General features: G+C 29.6%; 1 protein-coding gene across 4 annotated transcripts in view; it reads right to left on the bottom strand.

Moving 5' to 3' along the window:
- LOC129958821 (tripartite motif-containing protein 2-like) overlaps positions 1-21,440 on the bottom strand; it is a 118,274-nt gene that overhangs the window by 12,716 nt on the left and 84,118 nt on the right. For 3 of the 4 annotated variants that reach the window (XM_056071519.1, XM_056071516.1, XM_056071517.1), the window contains exons 2-4: positions 5,959-6,141; positions 2,768-4,259; positions 1,385-1,735 (exon numbers count right to left, since the gene is read on the bottom strand). In XM_056071519.1, coding sequence (XP_055927494.1) covers positions 1,385-1,735; positions 2,768-4,259; positions 5,959-6,060 — 1,945 coding nt within the window. In that variant the 5' untranslated portion in view covers positions 6,061-6,141. Of the gene's footprint in view, positions 1-1,384; positions 1,736-2,767; positions 4,260-5,958; positions 6,142-17,115; positions 17,155-21,440 lie in introns of those variants that run through there. The other variant, XM_056071518.1, reaches the window with a different exon arrangement.

Below are 21,440 nucleotides of genomic sequence, written 5' to 3'. Positions count from 1 at the left end.
ACTCGAAATAGGTCTCAGTCAGTTTTTTTTTTTTTAAACAAAAATTCAGATTTATATCATGAAACTGTACATAAGTTTTTTGATTTATTACAAATTAATGATTATTTCATATTTATTAAAAATAAAAAAATGAAAAAGTGCGCTCAAAATGGATTTTAGCCCCATTAGAGACTATTTGAAAATGACCATTTAATAATTATTTGTTCGAATCATTCGAATTTATTTTTTTCGTATTAAAGATGTGACTTAAATTTTTGCATTATTTCTCTTTCTGTAAAGCTATGTATTTCTAATTTTAATAAACAACCCAAAATAGATGTAATTGTTTTCCATAAAAATTAAGATTTATATCATGAAAGTTTACATGTATATTATATTTATTTATTACTTTTTTTTATAATTCAGTTTCATTAAAATAAAAAAAAGTAGAAGAACTTTTAAAATGGATTAGATACCATTTGAAAATAACCGTTGAATAATTAATTGATCGTATCCTATTTCGTAATTTTTGCATATTAATAGCGTGATTTAAATTATCTCAGTTATTTTTCTCGCTGCAAAATTAACTGCATTTTTACTAAGCAAGTCAATGAAAAAAAAAAAAAAAAAAAAACATCATTAATTTTTCTTCAATATATTTATTGAGACCTTGACATGATTCGCCAGATCGCTTGTTCTTATATTTGGCATCATATCCTGCATTTTAAAATTATGATCTACGAATTACTTTGAACAAATATAACAGTGATCTTTTCACAAAAATGAAAAAAGTGTTTTTCTAATAAAAATGCCTTTCCTCCCTCTTTGCACAAGATTTAGACGATTTCTTATTTATTACGAGAAATGCGAGAAATGGCTAAAAAAAAGACTTGATATCTTTGCCTTTATGCTTAATCTTTCTTATATATTTTTTTGGATAAAAAATAAAGAATACCCAAAGAAGTGGATGTAAATAGCTTAGATTTAAAATAAAAAAAATTCTATATTTCTTTTGGTACTTTTAAAATTTAATGCATCGGGGTCAAGAAAAACGCTAAAAAATATCTCGAATAAAATACTGGAATGAGTTCTAAATTATTTTTGAATTAACATTCTCTTAAAGGCATATATTAACGCCAGTTTGAATTACAGAACAATTATAGATCGATACTGTATATGTTTTTGTTACGTAGCTATTTGAGAAATTGGATAGTTTAGCTTAAATGTCTTCTTTTATTAAGCGATTGTCAACTTTGTAAATTACGAGACTTTGGGCAAAATAACTATTGACTACTGCACTAAAAGCAATATTTTCACAGAATATTCAAGGAATTTTGAATTATTCTATTCTTAATCATTTCCAATTAATTTGGGGCAGTAATTATTTAGATATAATATTTCTTACCTTTGTTATCCACAACAATAATATGGCCATTTCTATCAACAGCGACTCCTTTTGGTCCAAGAAGTTTTCCAATTCCAATACGAGATAGATACTTCCCATACGGATCATAGATGCTCACCCATTTATTTTCGTAATCGGCAACAGCAAAATTTCCATTCGAAAGGATTGTAACTCCAGTTGGTCGTTGCATCTGCCCAGGAGATCTACCTCTAGCTCCAAATCGAAGTCGAAATTCTCCTGTTGCAGCATCAAAAACTTGAACACATTGGTTGTTGCTGTCAGCTATTACGATTCTCCCATCTCTTGTACAGCAGACTCCTTGTGGATTACTGAATTCACCTCTTCCACGACCTGCCAAATCAACGATTTACAATCCATTAGCAACTTTTTAAGGCATTGTATTTTAAGAGTTTACAGAACTTTTCAATCAATTCTCTTTCAATGATAAAATTTTAATTCAATTCTCAAACAAGATACATATAATTGATTCACTTTGTGAGATAGTCAGGAGAACAGAATTAATATTTACAGATGTATGTTATTTCTATGATATTCCAGAAACAGCGGCATATTGATGGGGGATATAGATGGTAGCTCATAAAGAAAATACGATTTTAAAATATTCGATGTATGCTTTAGATTGTAAGATAATTTTTTTATCTTCATTTATTTATTAATATATCTCAGAAGTATTACTTTTAAATTAAATTTGTATTAGAAGATTATAAGAGGCTCCTAAATGTATATAAGTATCATTACATTTAAGAGTAATGAATTAGGGAATATAACCATTTTAATTTTACAAAATATTTCATGAATATTAATGATAACTGTTACTGATAAATTTCCATTTAATCCAATTTGTTAAAATTATATTGGATTTAGGAGTTGATGAATGGTCTTTCCGGACGTTCTGATAAGTTACAGGGAGAGGAGAAATATATTTAATGAAATTTGTTTTTTAAATAAGTGATTACATGTGCAAGATTTTGAATCATCGCAACTAATTAATAGAACAATTAAAATATAAAATATATTATAATGTAAATTTATCAGAAATTATCAAGGTAAAAGTGAAAATCATTAAAGTTGTGCATAAAATTTCAAATTATTCCGATATTTCCAACAACAGAGTTATCTGAAACCTTTTCTTCATAGATATTCTGTTCTTGAACAATAAAATCAATGTTTTGATGACTGTCTATAGAGGCAGTTAGGCTATTCTTTTTCCTATAGACATAGAAAACCTGAAGAGTTACTCAAAAACTGACAAAAATTGTTTTTGGTGTATATTTCGATACTAATATTTCGATTAATAATTAGCAATTAACGCATATGTACACATAAATATATTATTTCAAAGTTAATAAGTAATGCAATTACCTCTATTTCCGACTTTCAAAATTAAGTCGTCCTCTATAGCATTACTTCTAAGTCTAGATCCACTAGAACGATTACTGGATGAAGACTTGCTGGTTCTCTGTCTGACTCCAGTTGTTCTCGGAATTTTTGAGCTGACAGGTCTATCACTCGAAGACGATTCTTCTTCAATATAGGATTTTACTACAAAAGGGCTTCCAGAAATATGCTGCCCTAGGAACTTGATGCTCAAATGGTACGTTCCTTCTTTAGGAACAGTGTACACCATATCGTAGCTGCCATTTTTTTGGTCCACAATTTTAGGTTTGCAAGAGAAATTCAGTTCAGGTGAAACTAATTCTGCTTCAAATACGTCTCCTGCTCCTCTGACTATATCACTTCTACGATCTTTTGCAGTAACGACCACCAGAGTTTGTTTATTGACTCTACACAGCTTCAAGCCTTCTCCTGCAGCCGTACTTTGATGGGCAACAGCACTGGTTGTCATCAGATTGCCTACATTCGAAATAGCAGTCTTTGCAGTATCAAAGCCTTCTGGTCGGAATGTAAGGTAATCATTTTCTTCTGGCATTTTTTGAATTCTCATGGCAGCAAAATCTTCTAATTTTTCGACCATTTGTTTTGTTACCAATATAATCTCAGTCTCGCTTCCATAACATAAAGCGTTTTCGGTGAATTCGGAATTGGCCATTAGATTTGACAAGCACATGTTTAAGAGATTCTTTTGTTCTTCAAGAACGGTTCGCTTTTTTGATGCCATTTGATCGAGTTCTTCTATTAGCTCGTTTCTTCTTTGATGGAGGGCTTCTTCCAAACTATTAAAACAGTCATTAATCAACAAACGATTTTTTTCGTGGTTGTTAGCCAAAGAAAAAGTAACATTGCTAACTGTTTCAATAGCTTCTTTCAAAGTTGGTACATGATCATATGCTTTTTTCAAAAGTTCTCTCAAGTTGCTTTTCTCATCCTTTACAGCTTCTGCCAGACGGGCAGTCATGTGTCCAGCATGCTCTATATCAGTGCAAGTCACACAAATGGCTGTTTCACATTCCTTGCAATAAAATCGCAAGGACTGGTTTATGTGCTTAGGACATGTTAGCAAATTGTTTTTCTTCTCACTATTTTGTCCGGAATGATTATTAACAGCATTATCATCGTCGTTAAACAAAAAATTATCTTCTACAGTCACAATGGAGTGTAGACTCGTGCTGGGATCCTCTACGTGTTTGACACAGCATCGGTTGCACAAATGCTGGTTACATTCTAAACATTTATTTGATCCTCCATTTGATTTTACCTGGCAAATTGCACAGACAGAGGCTTGTTCTAGCACATCCATTAAATTATTTATAAAGAAATTATTCTGGAGTCCTGAGACACCTTGCTTGGGAAGTATTGACTGCTGGCGGCAGACAGGGCAAGAAAGCGTCAAGCTTGCAGGAGGAGCATACTGCAGGAGACAGCGTTCGCAAAATGTGTGGAGACATGGCAGCATCTACGAAAGAAAAATAATTGCAGAGAACACAATAAGTAAATGCAAAAATTTATTTAAAAGAATAAAATCTCTATATAAAATTTCTTTAATTTTATAAGCTTTGTGTACAGTTACTTAAAAGTAACAAAAATTATTCAGAGGAGTATGATGATTTGCATATATATATATATTAATAAGTAGTAATATATATTAGCCAGATTTTATATGAAAGGAAACAAAGAACATGGATCTTCTGTAACTAAACTCAAATGAAATAGCGGCAAAATATAATTGTTTTTGGTATTAATGTCAAAACGTTATTAAAATTTGCAGTAGAAATTCCTTTAATAATGGGATCGGGCAAACAGTATTACACTGAAACTTATACAGGGGTGTATATGCAAATAAAGGAGCTATGAAATCAATTAGTGTAACATGATGTGGTCGACAGCGTCTATATAAGACAACAGCTGTCTGGAAAGGCTATTAGATCGTTTTTTGCCGTTACAATGGAAGGTTATCAAGATTTAAGTGATTTTGAACAAGGAATTAAACTTGATACATTAGAGATGGAACATAGCATCTTCGGGGTAATGATAAAATTTGGATTTCGAGGATGGCAATTTTATGAGTGTTCCATGAATATAGAATATCCGGTAAAACATCGAATCTCCGACATCAGTAAGGCCGAAAAAAGACCTTGTGGCATCTTATAGGCCCGATGATCAATTATATCCATTCCCGTCAACATAATACAGAACATAATTCGTTTTTTGTGAAGCCAGGAATAGCATCCTTGGACGCAGAAAGATCAGTTTCTTGCCCATTTCATAGATGATTCGAGATTCAGTACATAGAGCGATTCTTGACGAATCTTCATCTGAAGAGATCGTGGTGCCCACTATCATCTAATATGAGGAAAATCCATCCTTTCGTTGGAAAGGACCAATAATGTACGGTTGTACACTTATGTATGTTATTAATGCTTCACGTCTATATATAGATTATTTAAGGCTTTTCCGGAAAGCCTTAAGCAACAATTTGTGTTTTTTGGGCACCAACGCGAAGCCACACAGAGCTCAGTTTGTGGATGATAAAGAAGGTATTCGTTGAGTGGTAAGAGCAGTCAAAGCATTCCATCATGGGACCCTATAGCATGTTTGGGATGTTCTAGGGAAAGTTTTTCCACGACATTAACCCCCTTCCCAAGACTTAAGACCCTCCTTTTTATAAGAATGTAATACGTTTTCCCATTCACCGATGAACAGCATGAACACAGACTGTACAACATTTACTGATGAATTGTACACAGATTTTCGGCATGAAGGCTCTCTGTCCAATTTGAAAAGTTTCGCTAAAGGACACTCTTTTTATTAGTCGGTAAATTCTGAAAATTAATTTAATTATATTTTGGCTATTATTAGCTCCAATCGACTACCTGCTACGCTTTACTGTTTGTTTTTTTGTAGTTTTTATTGTATTGTTAGCTATTTAGTAATATTGGGGATTTGTGTAACAAATTTCCTTGCAATAAACCGATTATTATTCGAAATGTTACATGCTTCTACTTGGTAACTCAACTTTTGGTCACTAGTGTATTTGCCATAGAAGAAAGTGACCAACTTATTAATATGGCAACTTTCACAAAATTCATCAAAATATGATCGAAAAAAAAAACATTGAAGCTTAGCATGGGATATTTTAAAATCAAATATCTTACCTTAGGATTCACAAATCTTCCCATACAGATGCCGCAGTTTAAAAATTGGCTCTCCCCACTGTCTCTGGAAGAAACTATGCTCTCTGTATCTTCTTCGGCCATAGTCTGTTTCGAAGACCAATGATCGAGAATGAAATCACAATAGCCACCGACCTCTGCTTGGTGAGGATAGCAGTCACCAAGCTGAAAAGAAAAGAAATATTTCATTACTTTACATCCCTGAGATGCAACAGGTTTAAGAAACATGCTATAGTAAAATTCGGACACTTTCAAGACTGTAGTCTGGATCACTTGAATAGGTTCATATAAAAAAGGCGCCTCACTATATTTATTAAAAAGGTTAAATAATTAGGATCAGTACAAAGATAAACTAACTCTAAATATTTTCATCTATAATAAGACGAATTAAGAATGATTTTTTAAAATAATGAATTAGCGAACAAAACTAATTTATTTACAAAATGACCATTCACTTGATTAGCCTCAGTTCCTTTACTTAAATTTAGGCTGAAAAGACAATGTCTTACAATTCTATACGTAAATTTTGTATTCTTATAATTCTGTATTGTATAGAATTCCATTCGGAAATTCTATTTGGTAAGAAATCATATAAAGAGTTAACTTTCCATAGAGCAAATTTTTTTTGCATGCTGCTTCTATAACGGTTGCGATATTGCTTACAATCAAGGAAAAAACATCATGAGACAAGATGTCCCAAATATTTTCTGATATATTTAAGTTTGTGGAGAGCACTTAATTTCATTTTGAAAGGAAAACCACATTTTAATGACATTTGTGGTACGTATCACCACATTACCATGCTGGAAAATAAAAATAATCAGATTAAATACAACTTGAAACTTTGTTCTTCCTTTATTCAACTGCGATAATAATAGAAGAGATTGTCCATTTCATTCGTATTGAACTTTTTTTTCATCAGTGAAAATTAGATTTCTCCTCACAGATTTCCAATGCATGAGCTCTTTTGCAAAGAGAAGCAGTAGAATCTTATATTGAGACTTAAATTAATGATTTTAATTTTAATTTTAACTGTTTAAATGTTTTACATCTTTTAACTATCTTTTAATTGAGAACGTAAGTTCTGAGTGTGACATGACAAAAAAGTTTTGTGTCTGACATGGCAAAGTTTATAACATTTGTTTGTGTATTTAGCTATGTAATATAAAGTAAAAATAATTTTAACCCGGTAGTTAAATTTAAGTAAAAGCTCTTTATACACATTTTATCTTGTGTTCTCTTGTATGTGAGTAACTATATCAAGGAATTTAAACCTTTCCCAACCTTTCTTTAGATGGAAAAAGTTTAGAAATTTAATTTTTATTCCGATGTGTTTCATTTTATTCGAAAAACATTTTACGATAAAAAAAAAATCAATAAATGAAAAAGAAAATTAAACAGTAGTTAATGATAAATTCAACAAATTTTATATAAAATGTTATTCGCTAACATTATTAAAATGCTTAGATTTAAGATGGTTTTTTTCATCATTTCATTAAAAAAATAGAGAAGAATTTCAATAAAAGAAGGACTGAAATTTTTTGCACCCACTTTCCTACCCAAATTATTTAAAACGACACTATTTAAGAGCGCGATTCGTTATATAAAAATCCTTTATATATATAATTAACAGTTCTATAAACTACAAACGGGTTTGAATAAAAAAACCTTTAGGGGTTGCCAGTTTTGAAGTACCTTTCTGCAAATATAAATATCTAACATTATCAAGGTTTATGTGTTAAAAAAAGCTAAATCGTTATCGGCGCTTATATATATATATTGAAATAATGAGATACTAATAAAACTGTGAAAACAAATCGGTTCAAGTTTGATATAGTTTGAACTCGAAATAAAAACTAAGATGGAATAAATTAAGATAGCTAATAATATTAAATTAATTACAGAAATAAAAAAACCCTGTAGTTAGTAGATAAAATATTAAATGAATAATATATAAGCTAATAAATTTATACATATAAATGAGATACAAATGTGCGTGTATTTATTACATTAACTGCGTCGTCTTGCAAAATATGATACTTTCCGAACTTCGAATAATTGGCATTGAATAAACAGCACCCAAATGATAGCATTTGAATGGCATTCATTTTACAGTTTCAGACAGCGCAAAATTACAAATGCGAACATTTCTGTTTCTTAATTAACATCTCTGCCACAACGCATAACTTTAAAAGTCACTGAAGATGGGGTGGTCCCACCTACATTTCACCCAAGTCCATTAGTTGGATCATCTTTCCCTACGCACCAGGGAAAGTTATGATACAAAGTTGATTTTATATTACTCTAATTAAACTACAGATACAGGGAGGCACACCTAGTTTATGGATAAAGACGTCTTCTGTGTTTCTCGAAGAAAATAGGAGTATATATGCCCCCACTGGGATTTTTTCGTAATTGAATCTTTCATGCATTCATTCACTTTTAGCCGACAGTCCAGGTGTTACAAAGTCAAGGATAAATGCGCCATATGAGGTGATTTACTTAATGGAGAATTATGTGCCTGTCTTTAATTTATTGCTACACTCCACATTTGTTGGGAATGTATCCAGCATAAGATGACACGGGATTTGTGGTGTGGGTGAAATTTACTTCTCTGACCTTGAGATTTGGTTTTAATTATGCAATACCTGATAAATGACAGCTTTCTCTGAAATTCCTATTTGAGGAAAATTTCCCTATTTTGACCACAATTTTCTCCGTAAGTACAAAACGCGGATTGTTTCGACGATTAGAGCGATTGCATTGATAACAGTAATACGTATTTTTGAGCAGGAAAACTTAAATGTATTTGAATTACTAGTTAAAGAAAGATTAAACAACTGCAGTAAGACGTTTTGACATAAAACATTTACTTAAGAAGGCTCAGAGTAAAATATTACATTTCCTCTACAATTTACGTTTTATAATAAAACGAAAATAGTGTTCTTGCATTGCATTATACATGGAAACAATCTGGATTAGAAATATTATTTCTGAAGCTCTAATTCGGAATTTTTAATTTGTCAGATTCGCAAATAATTTGCAATTAAAAACTTATATGTCCGGGTTAGGGTGCATATAGACATTTTTTTTTTTTTACTTCGAAAAATGAAAATATGAAGTTTTACCACACCTTGTCGCTTTGATATATTACAAATCTTCCCCCAAACCTTTAAGAATAAGAAAGAAAAAAGGCTAGATACGAAGCCCATTCAAAATTCTGCCGTATGCTCCTTTCCCACCTTATATATAAACCATTTAATTAGAATAGTAGCGGTAGAAGGAAACAACTTACAGGTCCGTATAAAATAAAATATTCATTTAAAATAAAAATGGTTCCAACCAAATGAAGCACAGCATAATGAATAATTAATGGAAGTAGTCTTCCCGAAACTTTCTAGCATACTCTCCAATTAAGATCTTATCCATCTCCGCGAATGTCTTGCAGATTAGTGGCGAACAATAATTACGAAATACAGATCACTGGTGAAAATCTAGAAATTTTATTGAATCTATCGTGCGAATATGTGTTTTGGACATCATTTTTTTCCAACAGAGTGAAACCAAAATTTAATTCATTGAAACTATTGTGCGAATATGTATTTTGGACATCATTTTTTCCAACAGATTGAAACCAAAATGTAATTCATTGAATCTATCGTGCGAATATGTATTTTGGACATCATTTTTTCCCAACCGATTGAAACCAAAATTTAATTCATTGAATCTATCGTGCGAATATGCATTTTGGACATCATTTTTTTCCAACAGATTGAAACCAAAATTTAATTCATTGAATCTATCGTGCGAATATGTGTTTTGGACATCATTTTTTTCCAACAGATTGAAACCAAAATTTAATTCATTGAATCTTTCGTGCGAATATGTGTTTTGGACATCATTTTCCCCCCAACAGATTGAAACCTAAATTTAATTCAGAACTACAGTAGTCACAAAGTCACATACTGAATTTCAGTGATTTAAGTTATTGCTCTTACATGTATGGGGAAGTACAAACCGACAGGCGGTCAATTAGCTTAGAATTGATTAATTAAAACAATTTTATCCGAGGTTTGATTAATTTAGAATTGAAAACATTTTTAGAAAGTTAAAAATGGTTTTCATTAATTCATTTATATTTCATAAGAACTTCTGTTATTAGGGACTTGGATGTCTCACATGTAAACAGAAACAACTATTTATATTACAATTATTATGTGCACACCGACAACTGAAATGCATATTTGGAGGGATTTGAAAAGTTAACAAAAAATTTTGGCTAAAGAACTATTATCTTGCTTAATTACTGAAATTAATTATTAAAATTATGGATGACGTCTTTCTAGAAGTAAACTTATTTGTATAGGAAATGATGGCTAAAATATATTTCAAATTTAATACTGTTATTGTTTTGGCTTTCAGATTTCTTATTCTTATAGCAAAGCTTGAAAGGCTCATAAAATACAGCTTGAAAACTGTTTAATAGGCTAAACTTTTATGTTCTGATGAAAAGAGAAGAAACTTAAAGAAATCGGCGATAAAAATATAAAATATTTTAGTGGATAAATAATTTAATAAAAGAGTCAAATCAAAACTTAAAACGTTGATAAATAAGAAAAACAGTTATGAGAGTTAAGAAAAAGGCAAGAAAAAAATTGGGGAGGGGGGGGGGTTAAGATATAATTGACATAATTTTTTAGAAGTGTTTAGACGAAGTTTAATCCATCAGAACTGACATCAATAATTTTCTCGGGCTTATAATCCACTAAACGGTTTATAATTCAATATCACTATTTCAATAAAATAATTAATGATTTAAAAACAAACTCGTTCTCTCCCCACTTTCGTTACATAATAGATCTCCAAAGCGGAAATAGAAAGTTGAAAACCGTCTCTAAAGTTTAAGTCAATGTTGATCTAAACTCCCGCGGTGCACTTTGTTCCCAATTTGGTCAGACAGAGAAATTTTTCATCTCGCCTAAGTGGTTCCGCCTAAAAAGTGACAACCAAGGTCAAGATGTTAGAGCTTCGCATAATAAGTGGGTCAGTATAACTGAAAATGCCCTTTCTGTTTAGTGTTTTCTTTTCAGAGGGAAAAATAAATACACTAATATCTGTACTAAGTACTTGCCTGAAATGCATATCTTATTACATTTTCTGATTTCAGTACTTAAAAAATGTGTTAACTAAGAATATTTTCTGATTTTATCACTTTCCGAAATATATTATCTAAGAATATTTTCTAATTTCAGCATTTCCCGAAATATATTATCTAAGAACATTTTCTGATTTCAGCACTTCCCAAAATATATTATCTAAGAACATTTTCTGATTTTAGCACTTTCCGAAATATATTATTTAAGAATATTTTCTAATTTCAGCACTTTCCGAAATATATTATTTAAGAATATTTTCTAATTTCAGCACTTCCCGAAATATATTATCTAAGAACATTTTCTGATTTTAGCACTTTCCGAAATATATTATCTAAGAACATTTTTGATTTTAGACTTTCCGAAATATATTATCTAAGAACATTTTCTGATTAAAAAAGAAATGGTATAAAACACAAAAATTCTTATCGCATTAACCTTCAAGATTCAAACAATTCAATCGTTGATTTAATAACGAAATAATTAGATATACTGATACTAGAGAAGAAAATGAAAGTCGCGAAGAGGAAATCGAAAGAAACCCAATTTACTAAATAAGAAGGCCGAAATCATATGAAATTCTATATTTCTTGTTAAAGAAAAAAATAAATTTTAGTCATACGTGAACTTTTTGATTTTTGATGATACTGTCCCAAGACTGAAATACGACAGGGAAAAATATAGCAAAGAAAAACATAGAATTATTGCATATAAGCATAATTTTTAAACAAGCAAAACAAAAACAAAATTCGAAACTAGCTACATATTATATACTAAAAATTCATGATTCATTTTATCAAAAGGGCTTAAAAATCTAATTTAGTCTATTCGATTTTAAAGACAATTGAAAGAAAAAAAATATATATAATTTCAAAATGTTTATTTAAATACATTATCTTCCGACTATTTACTGTCCCAATGAAATTCTCGCAAACGTCAGTTTATCTTTCTTCTTCAAATTTCAGTTATAGTATTTAAGGTTTTAAATACCTGTTTTGACTTAATTTGAGCCATTCTTCTTTACCTAAATGCATTCCTTCTAATTTTTTGGGAGAGCTTAAACTTCAACGCAATCCAAGACAAAAAAAAAATGCAATTGAAATAATATCTTCAACAATTTAAAAGCTGTAGATCAGAATCTTATTAAATTTATGTTTGTTGTCAAGCCAACGTTTTCAATAAATCACAAAACTGAGAACTAACTAAAAGCTGTTTGATTTGATGCTGATAAAACCATGATTTGCTCATTGTACCCTTATCATGATGTCATCATCACCACATTCAGTCCGATGCTCTTTTAATGTTGGTGGTAACACCATAACGTGGGTGTATCTTTAGGGTTGTAAGTTTAATCTAATAATCTAAATCGGTGTAGAATTAAGCAATTCTAACGTTCTATGGAAATCCATTTAGGTAGTTTGAAGTTTCAGAGAGAAATTTGGTTTTAAATTCTCTAATCAAGGATAGTTAGAAAAAGTTTTAGTGAGATAGGATATATCTGTTACACGACAATATGTTATGAGTTGCTAATCTTGTCCATTGTCCTCTTATCATGATATTATCACCACATTCAGTCTGATGCTCCTTTAATGTTGGTGGTAACACCATGATGTGGGTGCATCTTTATGGTTGTAAGTTTAATCTAATAATCTAAATCGGTGTAGAATTAAGCAATTCTAACGTTCTATGGAAATCCATTTAGGTAGTTTGAAGTTTCAGAGAGAAATTTGGTTTTAAATTCTCTAATCAAGGATAGTTAGAAAGAGTTTTAGTGAGATAGGATATATCTGTTACACGACAATATGTTATGAGTTGCTAATCTTGTTCATTGTCCTCTTATCATGATATTATCACCACATTCAGTCTGATGCTCCTTTAATGTTGGTGGTAACACCATGAAGTGGGTGCATCTTTATGGTTGCCAACTTAATGCAACAATTTTAATCGGTTAGAATTAAGCAATTCTAAAGTTGTATCGACATCCTTTCAGGTAGTTTGTCATTTCAGAGAGTAATTGGATTTTAAATTCTCTAATCAATGACAGTTAGAATGGGTTTTGGTGAGATTGAATATATCTGTCACATGACAATTTGTTGTGAGTTGCTAATCTTAAGCAAAACATCCTCCTTTTCTTCCTTTGATTAATTATCAAAAATTAGAGCTTTTAAATTTGCATTTTTCAAAGCTAGCATCTCTTTTCCTTCTGCCAAGAAATATTATTGTAACAGTATTGACAAAACATTTTTATTTTAGCGAAAAACAAAGCATAATGCTATATTGGCCCAGAATTATAGGCTAAACTTACGTAGATTTTTATCATATTAATGCTGAAAAATCATTGACGAGTTATTGAAAAATAAGAAAATAAGTAATAGTAATAGATTTTGACTGAAAGAAAACTGATTTTTTTGATAATTCAATAAAAAGCGGGGATTTTATTCTTAGTAAGATCTTATTTATTTGAGAATGCACATCTTAAAACCATCAGCAAGTTTGTATTTCCGAAATGTGAAAAAGTTTGAATAAAAAGATTTTTAAAAGAAATTTGCACAATTAATAGGTGAGATTTTTCTATTATCATATAAAGATTTCATGAAATAGAGTCAAATTCTAAAATATTACTTAAATTTTAACATTATTTAAATTTCTTTTTTTAAATAAATAAGGGTGAAAACTTTTAAGTAATTTTATCCAATTAAACCATATGTTGAATCAGATCAATCGAACCCGTATTAAACCAATTAAATTAAACCAACCAATTAAACCCGTATGTTGTGTTTCTTTAGTAATTTTAAAAATTACCCATTTTTGAAAGTTTTATTATAGGTATAATCTGGCTCTCAAGAAAAAGCTGCTGATCTATGACATCAAACATACAAACATATTTATTAATAGGTTAGAAAGTACGAAAAGAGCAGGAAGTTCCTAAGAAATAAGAGGAACGTAACAAATACATCTGCGTTGAAACCCCTAACTCAATAAAATAGACTTGTCTGATATTCCATGATGCTTAATGTTCAGCCGCCTTTTCTTAAGAGCCGGGAAAAAAAGGCTAGTCCTAAAAACTATTCATTAGCAAACATACACTTATGTAATTAACATGTCATATACATATTAGAAATAATTAAGATATTTATAAACTACCTTCAAGGAAAATTAAAGAAATTTTATCTTCTCACTAAGAAATCTTACATTATTCTCAGATTAATGGAATAATATTATAATATAAAATGCATCACTTCATAGAAAGACCAAATCGTCAAAACGTCGAAAAAATTGGCATTTAACCTGATATGTTCATTTATTTTCTATAATAAATTTACATTTGCTGTTTCTGTAATTCGAAATTCAAGTTTTGAAAATTTTAAATCAGAAAAAAAAAAAAAAACTCTGTAAAATTCTACAAAATATGCCCAGAATGATGAATTTAAAGATACAAAATGATTTTAGCATTTGAAATGGAAGAATCAAACCTCCATGAAATTTTATAACGAAAAATGTAAGTTTCTTATGCTACCTTTATTTTTTACTGTTATATCAAGAGATTAGTTTACTTTGATTAACTATACACGATACAAGTTTGAGCGAAATTTAAATTTAATTTGTTCTCTGATAGACAAGTTAGAACACTCCTGAGAAGGACGAATTGGTTAACACCAGATTTCTGATGAAAGTCAATTTGATTCATTCAAGGTTTTTATTACTATACAAAAAGGAAACTTCAAATGACTTTTTAAAACATATGTCGGTTTTAATTATTTAATGAAAATACACAAATATAAATTCATCTATCCGTTCACCTTTTTTTTCCGTAGTTTCGAATGTGATTATTTAATTTTACTGCTGTGAGTCAAGCTGACTCATTAAATAATTTTATAGCTTGTTGTTTTAAACACATGCTGCTTGTATTTTGCATATTGAAAGTTCTAACAAAAATCGTAAGAACAACAAATGCGTAAGCTTTCAAGTTAAATATTGTCTGTTTATTTAATCAGCTGCTGTATAAAAACTTTTATCATTTTGATGATGTCACTGAATATTGCGAGATTGTTGTCATGAGATTTAAGAACATTTATGCTAATTGCAATAAAAATATTTACGGAAAATGCATTTCAAAAACAGAATTTATATATTAAAATGTTTTCAGTAAAGGTTTTTCATATTAAATAATTTATCAAATTTGTGTAAAATCGTTTTTTTTCTTTTCTAAAACGTCAATATGATGTTATAATCTAATGAACTCATTTCAATTAAAAATAGTATAGAATCAACAGTCGTGAATACAGTATCAATAAGTCTAGAGTTCGAAAATTTTACTGTACTTTGAAAACGATGAAGAAAATTGTAAAGTTGTAGAAGTGTGCCCGTTGTCATTATTGAGAAAAATTACCTACATGCTATCAGAAATAAAATATAAGTATTTTATTCAAAATGTTATTTATTATAAATAATCAATCTATATACAATTTTAAATGAATCCGTTGTAAGGTGAAGCAAGGAAAAAAAAATAGTATTGGTAAAAAAGTCTTAAGAGAAAAACTGAAATATATATATATATATTTTCTTACAAATAATTCCAATTCCTACATGCGTGAATTTTGATTATTGCGTAATTTAAGAAGACACAAGTTTATTGCAGTATTTAGTTAGCAGTTACTGCTTGCATCTTTCCGATAAGTTGAAAAATCCATTGCCAGATGAAAGGCAGGTGGTGATTCTCAAAACATTGAATCTAAAATTTATTTTAACGAATTAAAATTTTTTTCATCATTATGAAAATATAATCATAGTTTACAATCATATAATTTATATTTTAACACATTCTTATTTTACATAAGCATTTATATGCAAATTTCAAATGGTCGCAGAAAACTTCTAAAAGGAAAAGCTGTAATACTGTGTAATATATTTTACTGTGTAATAAAGTGCCACATTAAAGTGAAAACAAATAGCCATCATTTAAAAATTTATTTTAGCAAACTATCCAATTTACATACTTAATTATATGCGAATTACGCTTTGCTACAGAAAGAAAAGTTTCAATAATGTCTAATAAATTTTACTCTGTAATAAAATGACCGCGATAACTGGAGAAAGAAGGTTTCGAAACAGTAAAGATTTAAAAGGCGTGGACTTGCCATTTCGTTAAATAAGGTTAAGTTCATTAAATGAATTAAAACGCTTAAATTAAACCAATTATTTTAAGTTCGAGAAGAATTTGCTATAAGTATCATTGAATGTTTTTAATATATAATTCATATAACTTAAGATTAATTAAAAATAAGACTGGAGAAGGCATAATTAAAAAAAATAAGAAATTTTATTATATTTATGGTAATAAGAAATATTTTTTTCATTAATATACAGCATCGACCTCTTTCCGAAAATAAATATTAAATTTGCACGCGCTAACAGTAAAAAGTTGGATCAACATTTTGATTCAAATATCGTCACTATTATATCAAAATGTCGAATGAAATAGATCATACACAGTAAAACATGCGAAATTTTATGGTAACAGTTGCAACTACAAGCGACATATGGCATTTTACCAAAATGTGGAATGACATAAACCAGTAAAACATGCGAAATTTTGATGTAACAGCTGTAACTGCTAGCGACATATGGCATTTTGTGACAGCATACAACAATCACAAGCAAATAAATATTTGAAAGCAGATGTAACTAACGTATACAAGTATTTTGCATTAACAGAATCTTTTGGTAAATTTAATATAAACATTTTGATAAAAACATGCGAAATTTTGATGTAACAGCTGCAACTGCAAGCGACATATGGCATTTTGTGACAGCATACGACAATCACAAGCAAATAAATATTTAAAAGCAGATGTAGCTAACGTATACAAGTGTTTTGCATTAACAGAATCTTTTGGTAAATTTAACATAAACATTTTGATAAAAACAAATACATCATCTTTTTAAAAAAGAATCACCAAAGATTTATAAAAGATAACTAACATACCAAAGTTCTCTCAGAATGTTCCATTCAACTTATACGTTGCTATCGCGTTATAAAAGTACATCACAGCCACGCATGACAGATAATATTTTAAGGAGGCATATATTTACACACTTAGAAAGTCTTATTTTTAAACAGCTGGTGCTACATACAAATAAAAAAGGAAATGAGAATGAAAGTCAATGTCAAGTGCAATATTCTGAAGTAGAAAGCAATTTCTATTTGACGTTATTAAGTGGATTTTTTTCTCGCCTTGTTAAGGAAAAACACCTAAGTGTGAAGGAAAAGTGTTACATTCAAGTACAAGCGGTTCTACACCTACCAATGCATAACATAAGGTTTCTAGCAATGTTATTCTATGTGCCATGCATTTTCTCCGGTTAGAAATGGTGAAAATCATGTGCATTTGTTATATACAAAATGTCGCACAAAATATGATAATGCTATGAACTTGAAACATGATAAGAACTTAAGTAAGTAAAAACATTCATTTTATTTATATTCATTGAATATAAGCAAAAATATTCATTTTTACTTATATTCAAATTTTGTTATTTTTTTAAGGAAAGCTTACTGTTGCGAAATTTAGACAAGAATTTGCTAGTGATTAAATGAGATTTGTAATGTTTAAGAACCTACATTTGTAAAATATGTTAATAAACAAATGAAACAATTGTAAAACTACTTCGGTGATAAATTTATTAATATTTTTTTTCATTTAAATATCATTAATTTTTTAGCTTCGTCGAAAAGCGATTTTACATATGGATTGATTTTAATCACTATTTAAAACAGTATTTTTAGTTTATTTTATTGCTTTTAAATGAAAATTCTGTATATATTTTGATAATGTTTCCTTTCTGTCAGCCACTAATAATGGATTAAATTGATCTGCGATAGAATGATAGGCTTCGGGGGGGGGGGAGGGTTGCAAGCAAATGCTTATCTGGAGATCAACCAGAAACAAAAAATCAGGGAGGAATAGGATGAGAATTAAGGACATTTTAATTTAAAAATTTACAGAAAAATAATTTAGATCATAAAAAAAAAATGCAAAACTGTTAAATTTACTAAAACATTTCCTCGGAGCATTTTGCATTGTTCTTGAAAAGGCTCCTTCATAAAAGAAATTGGGGCAAGAGCTTTATTGCTTGTAGCATTAAGCAAGAGCTGTATTGCTTATATCATCAAGCAAGAGCTGTATTGCTTATAGCATCCAAATAACTAAATAAACGAAACAAGAATCAAACGAAATCAGATTTTTATTTTATTAAAAGAAAACAAATAAATGAATGAATATGCATGTTGTTTTCTTCATATACAATGCCATCAAATGGAAAACGAAGTTGAGTATTTCTATTATTTTTCTACTCTGTGGGTTTGAAAAAACAAATGCTATTTCCTCTTACAATGAGTAACAAAAATTAAATGAATGAATGTAAGGATGAACGCAAAATAAGAACAATTTGTTAATTCGCTCTTAAACCTGGACTTTAAATTACAATTGATTTTATATTATAGAACATTTTCTAAATAAAACTTTCCTAGTAGGTTTGGAATCAAGAATTAAAAATGAACACATTTTTAGTACGAATTTCAATATCATAATAATTTTCAAAAAATAGACGTACAGCACAAAACATTCGATACACGCCTGAACAATTCGATATTTGTTTAGTCAAGTTTTCTTTATAAACAGACATCCGGAAATAGTAAATAACTTCATCGATTTTAACATTTTGTATCACTATAAAGGACCTTAGCATTTTTTTTTTTTTGTATGATGGCAATAATGGCGTACTTCTTTTGGCAAACTTTCTGCTGGCTGACAGTCAGTATTACTTTTATTTTTATTTTATCTACCAGATGGATGTTGACTAGACACTCTGTAGGAGGTAAAGGGAAGAAAAAAAACTAAACCCATTTCGACGGCCTTTCAATCTTTTTTCTTCTTCTTAGTTTCTTCGGAAGATTAACGTTTCTTATTTCATTTTTTTTTTTTTTTCGAATTCTCCTAGAAGAAATTTATAGTTCGGATAGAATAGCAGAATTGGTTCAATGGGGATTTATATCCGATCTTTTTCCGATTCGCAGGATATAAATAACTCAGATTTTTACTTATATATATAAAAAAACTTTTTAAAAAAACATTTGAAAAAAATGAAAAATACTTTTTCTTTCTATACTTTCCCATTTCAGATATTTTAAAGCTAGAATGATTCGTTTTATTTATAGAAAAAAATATCATGCGTCATAACTATTTTTGTTCACTTCCATTTTCCAAGGATCTTCTAAAAGTCATAAAATTAATCTTTTCATTTCAAATATAAAGGAATGCTGAACAAAAAAGACATGGACTGTTTCTCACTATAAACGGCAGAATTATTTATTTTGCGAATATAAATGATATCAATGCACGTACTTTGTTGAATTCAAGGACATAGTCAGTTTTGAGTTGTCAGACAAAAGAAAATAGACTAAAGTAGTTTCACCAAGTATTTTTAAATTTTTGGTAAAACTTGCTAAAAAGAAAAAGGAATTTTATTTAATTTTCACTATCAGGCAGAGTAAAACTTATTAAAATAGTATCTATGAAGGAAACACATTTAATAAATTTTAAAACATAGTGCATATTTACATGGGAACAATATCAGTCAGATGTATTACTCTGTTGTTCATGCGAGGGTAAAAGAATAAAAATAATAAAAATACAAATAATTTTTCGAAAAGGATAAAATTTTGCTACAATTAAATTACTAATTTAAGTTTAAAAGTTACTTTATAAGCTATTGAAAGATAAGAAAAAAAAGAAAACCAGCATGGAATGGTATTCAGTAGTGTTAGGAAAGTAGTAAAAATAATTTCAAAATTGAATAACTTTAAAATTAATTACGATTACGAGAAAAACTCAAGGTCAAGAACAATCCGTCCATCAGAAAAAAGCAAGCTTAAAATTAATTAATTTATATACGTAATGAACCAAATATATCTATATCTACCCTTTAACCAAATTAGAAAGTCAAACTATATAGCCAAACTGTATCAGAAATGTTCATATTCTCATTATAAATTGAGTTACTTATATATAGCTCATTTAATAAATTTTATATCACAAGAATACTTTTATGGAAGTTGCATCGAATTTTTGTTTTAAAATGTAAGTCAATATAATTCGGCTTAAAATTAACTACCAGAAATAATTAATTAATGGAACATTAGAATAATCCATTGATAAAAATTCTTTCTTTGTAAAAATTTAATCCCCCCCCATTAACCTGTCATTTGGCTATCTCTTATATATCCGTCAAGATCGGACAGCTGATAATTTCAAGGTCTAGACGATGGGTACGAGTATTTCAAATATGAGGAAGGTTTGTTTTTGCCCTTTTTGTTATATACTGAAAGTTTCCAATCTAAAGAACTTTCAATTAAGAAACTTCGGATTTAACAGCGGAATTTGATTATTATTCAAATCTTCTTTTAACACGCAATTGCAAGGAATTTTTTGGTTAATAATTTGGTATGCATGTTTAAATATTTTACATATACATTAGTCATATTGTATCATATTTTAAATATTTTCGTAGATTTTATTTTTATTTTATTAACATTCGTAGTATTATGAATTTTACGGACATCCATCCGCCCTAAATCAATCAGTTAAATTAAGGATCTACTAATATATGAGATTACTAATGTATATGAAACACGTTCGTACAAATCAGCGTATTTTATAATATGTATTATTGTTAACATACATCAAAACATCACTATTATATGTTCTATGTCAAATTAGCAATCGTGATCTACTGTTTAGTTTAGTTATATTAACGCCCCGTTTTAAAGCAACACTAGGGATATTTTGGGACTGACCTCGTAATTTTGAATCACTGTCAGATGACGAGAACGACACCTGAGCTGGCACCCCCCTCTCCACACCACACCAGTGGCAGGACGTTTGGCCCGGACGGATTTAACGTGCACCAGACCCGCTAACAGGACGGTTCTTTGGTGAAATCAGGTCACGAACCCGAAACCCTCCGGTTCCGAATCCGGGACCTTGCTACCAGGCCACCGTGGCCCTGGTGATCGACTGAAGTTGTTTACAAAGTGTACACTCTAATCGTGGTCCAAGCTAATTTTTAAACCGACAGAAATATGCATATAGTTCCAGTTGGAAAAATGCTTTTAAAAACACAGATGCTTATATTTTTATTCGAACTCTAAATGTATTTCCGAAATTTTGTTTTACACAGTCCCCCGATCATATTCAATGAAATATTTTTGGTGCAATAATGCTTTAAACAAAAAAAGTTCCACTCTTCTAA

The sequence above is a fragment of the Argiope bruennichi genome, chromosome X1 (genome assembly GCF_947563725.1).
Source record: "Argiope bruennichi chromosome X1, qqArgBrue1.1, whole genome shotgun sequence".
Taxonomy (NCBI): Eukaryota; Metazoa; Arthropoda; class Arachnida; order Araneae; family Araneidae; genus Argiope; species Argiope bruennichi.
This window is presented reverse-complemented; position numbering and strand designations above follow the sequence as displayed.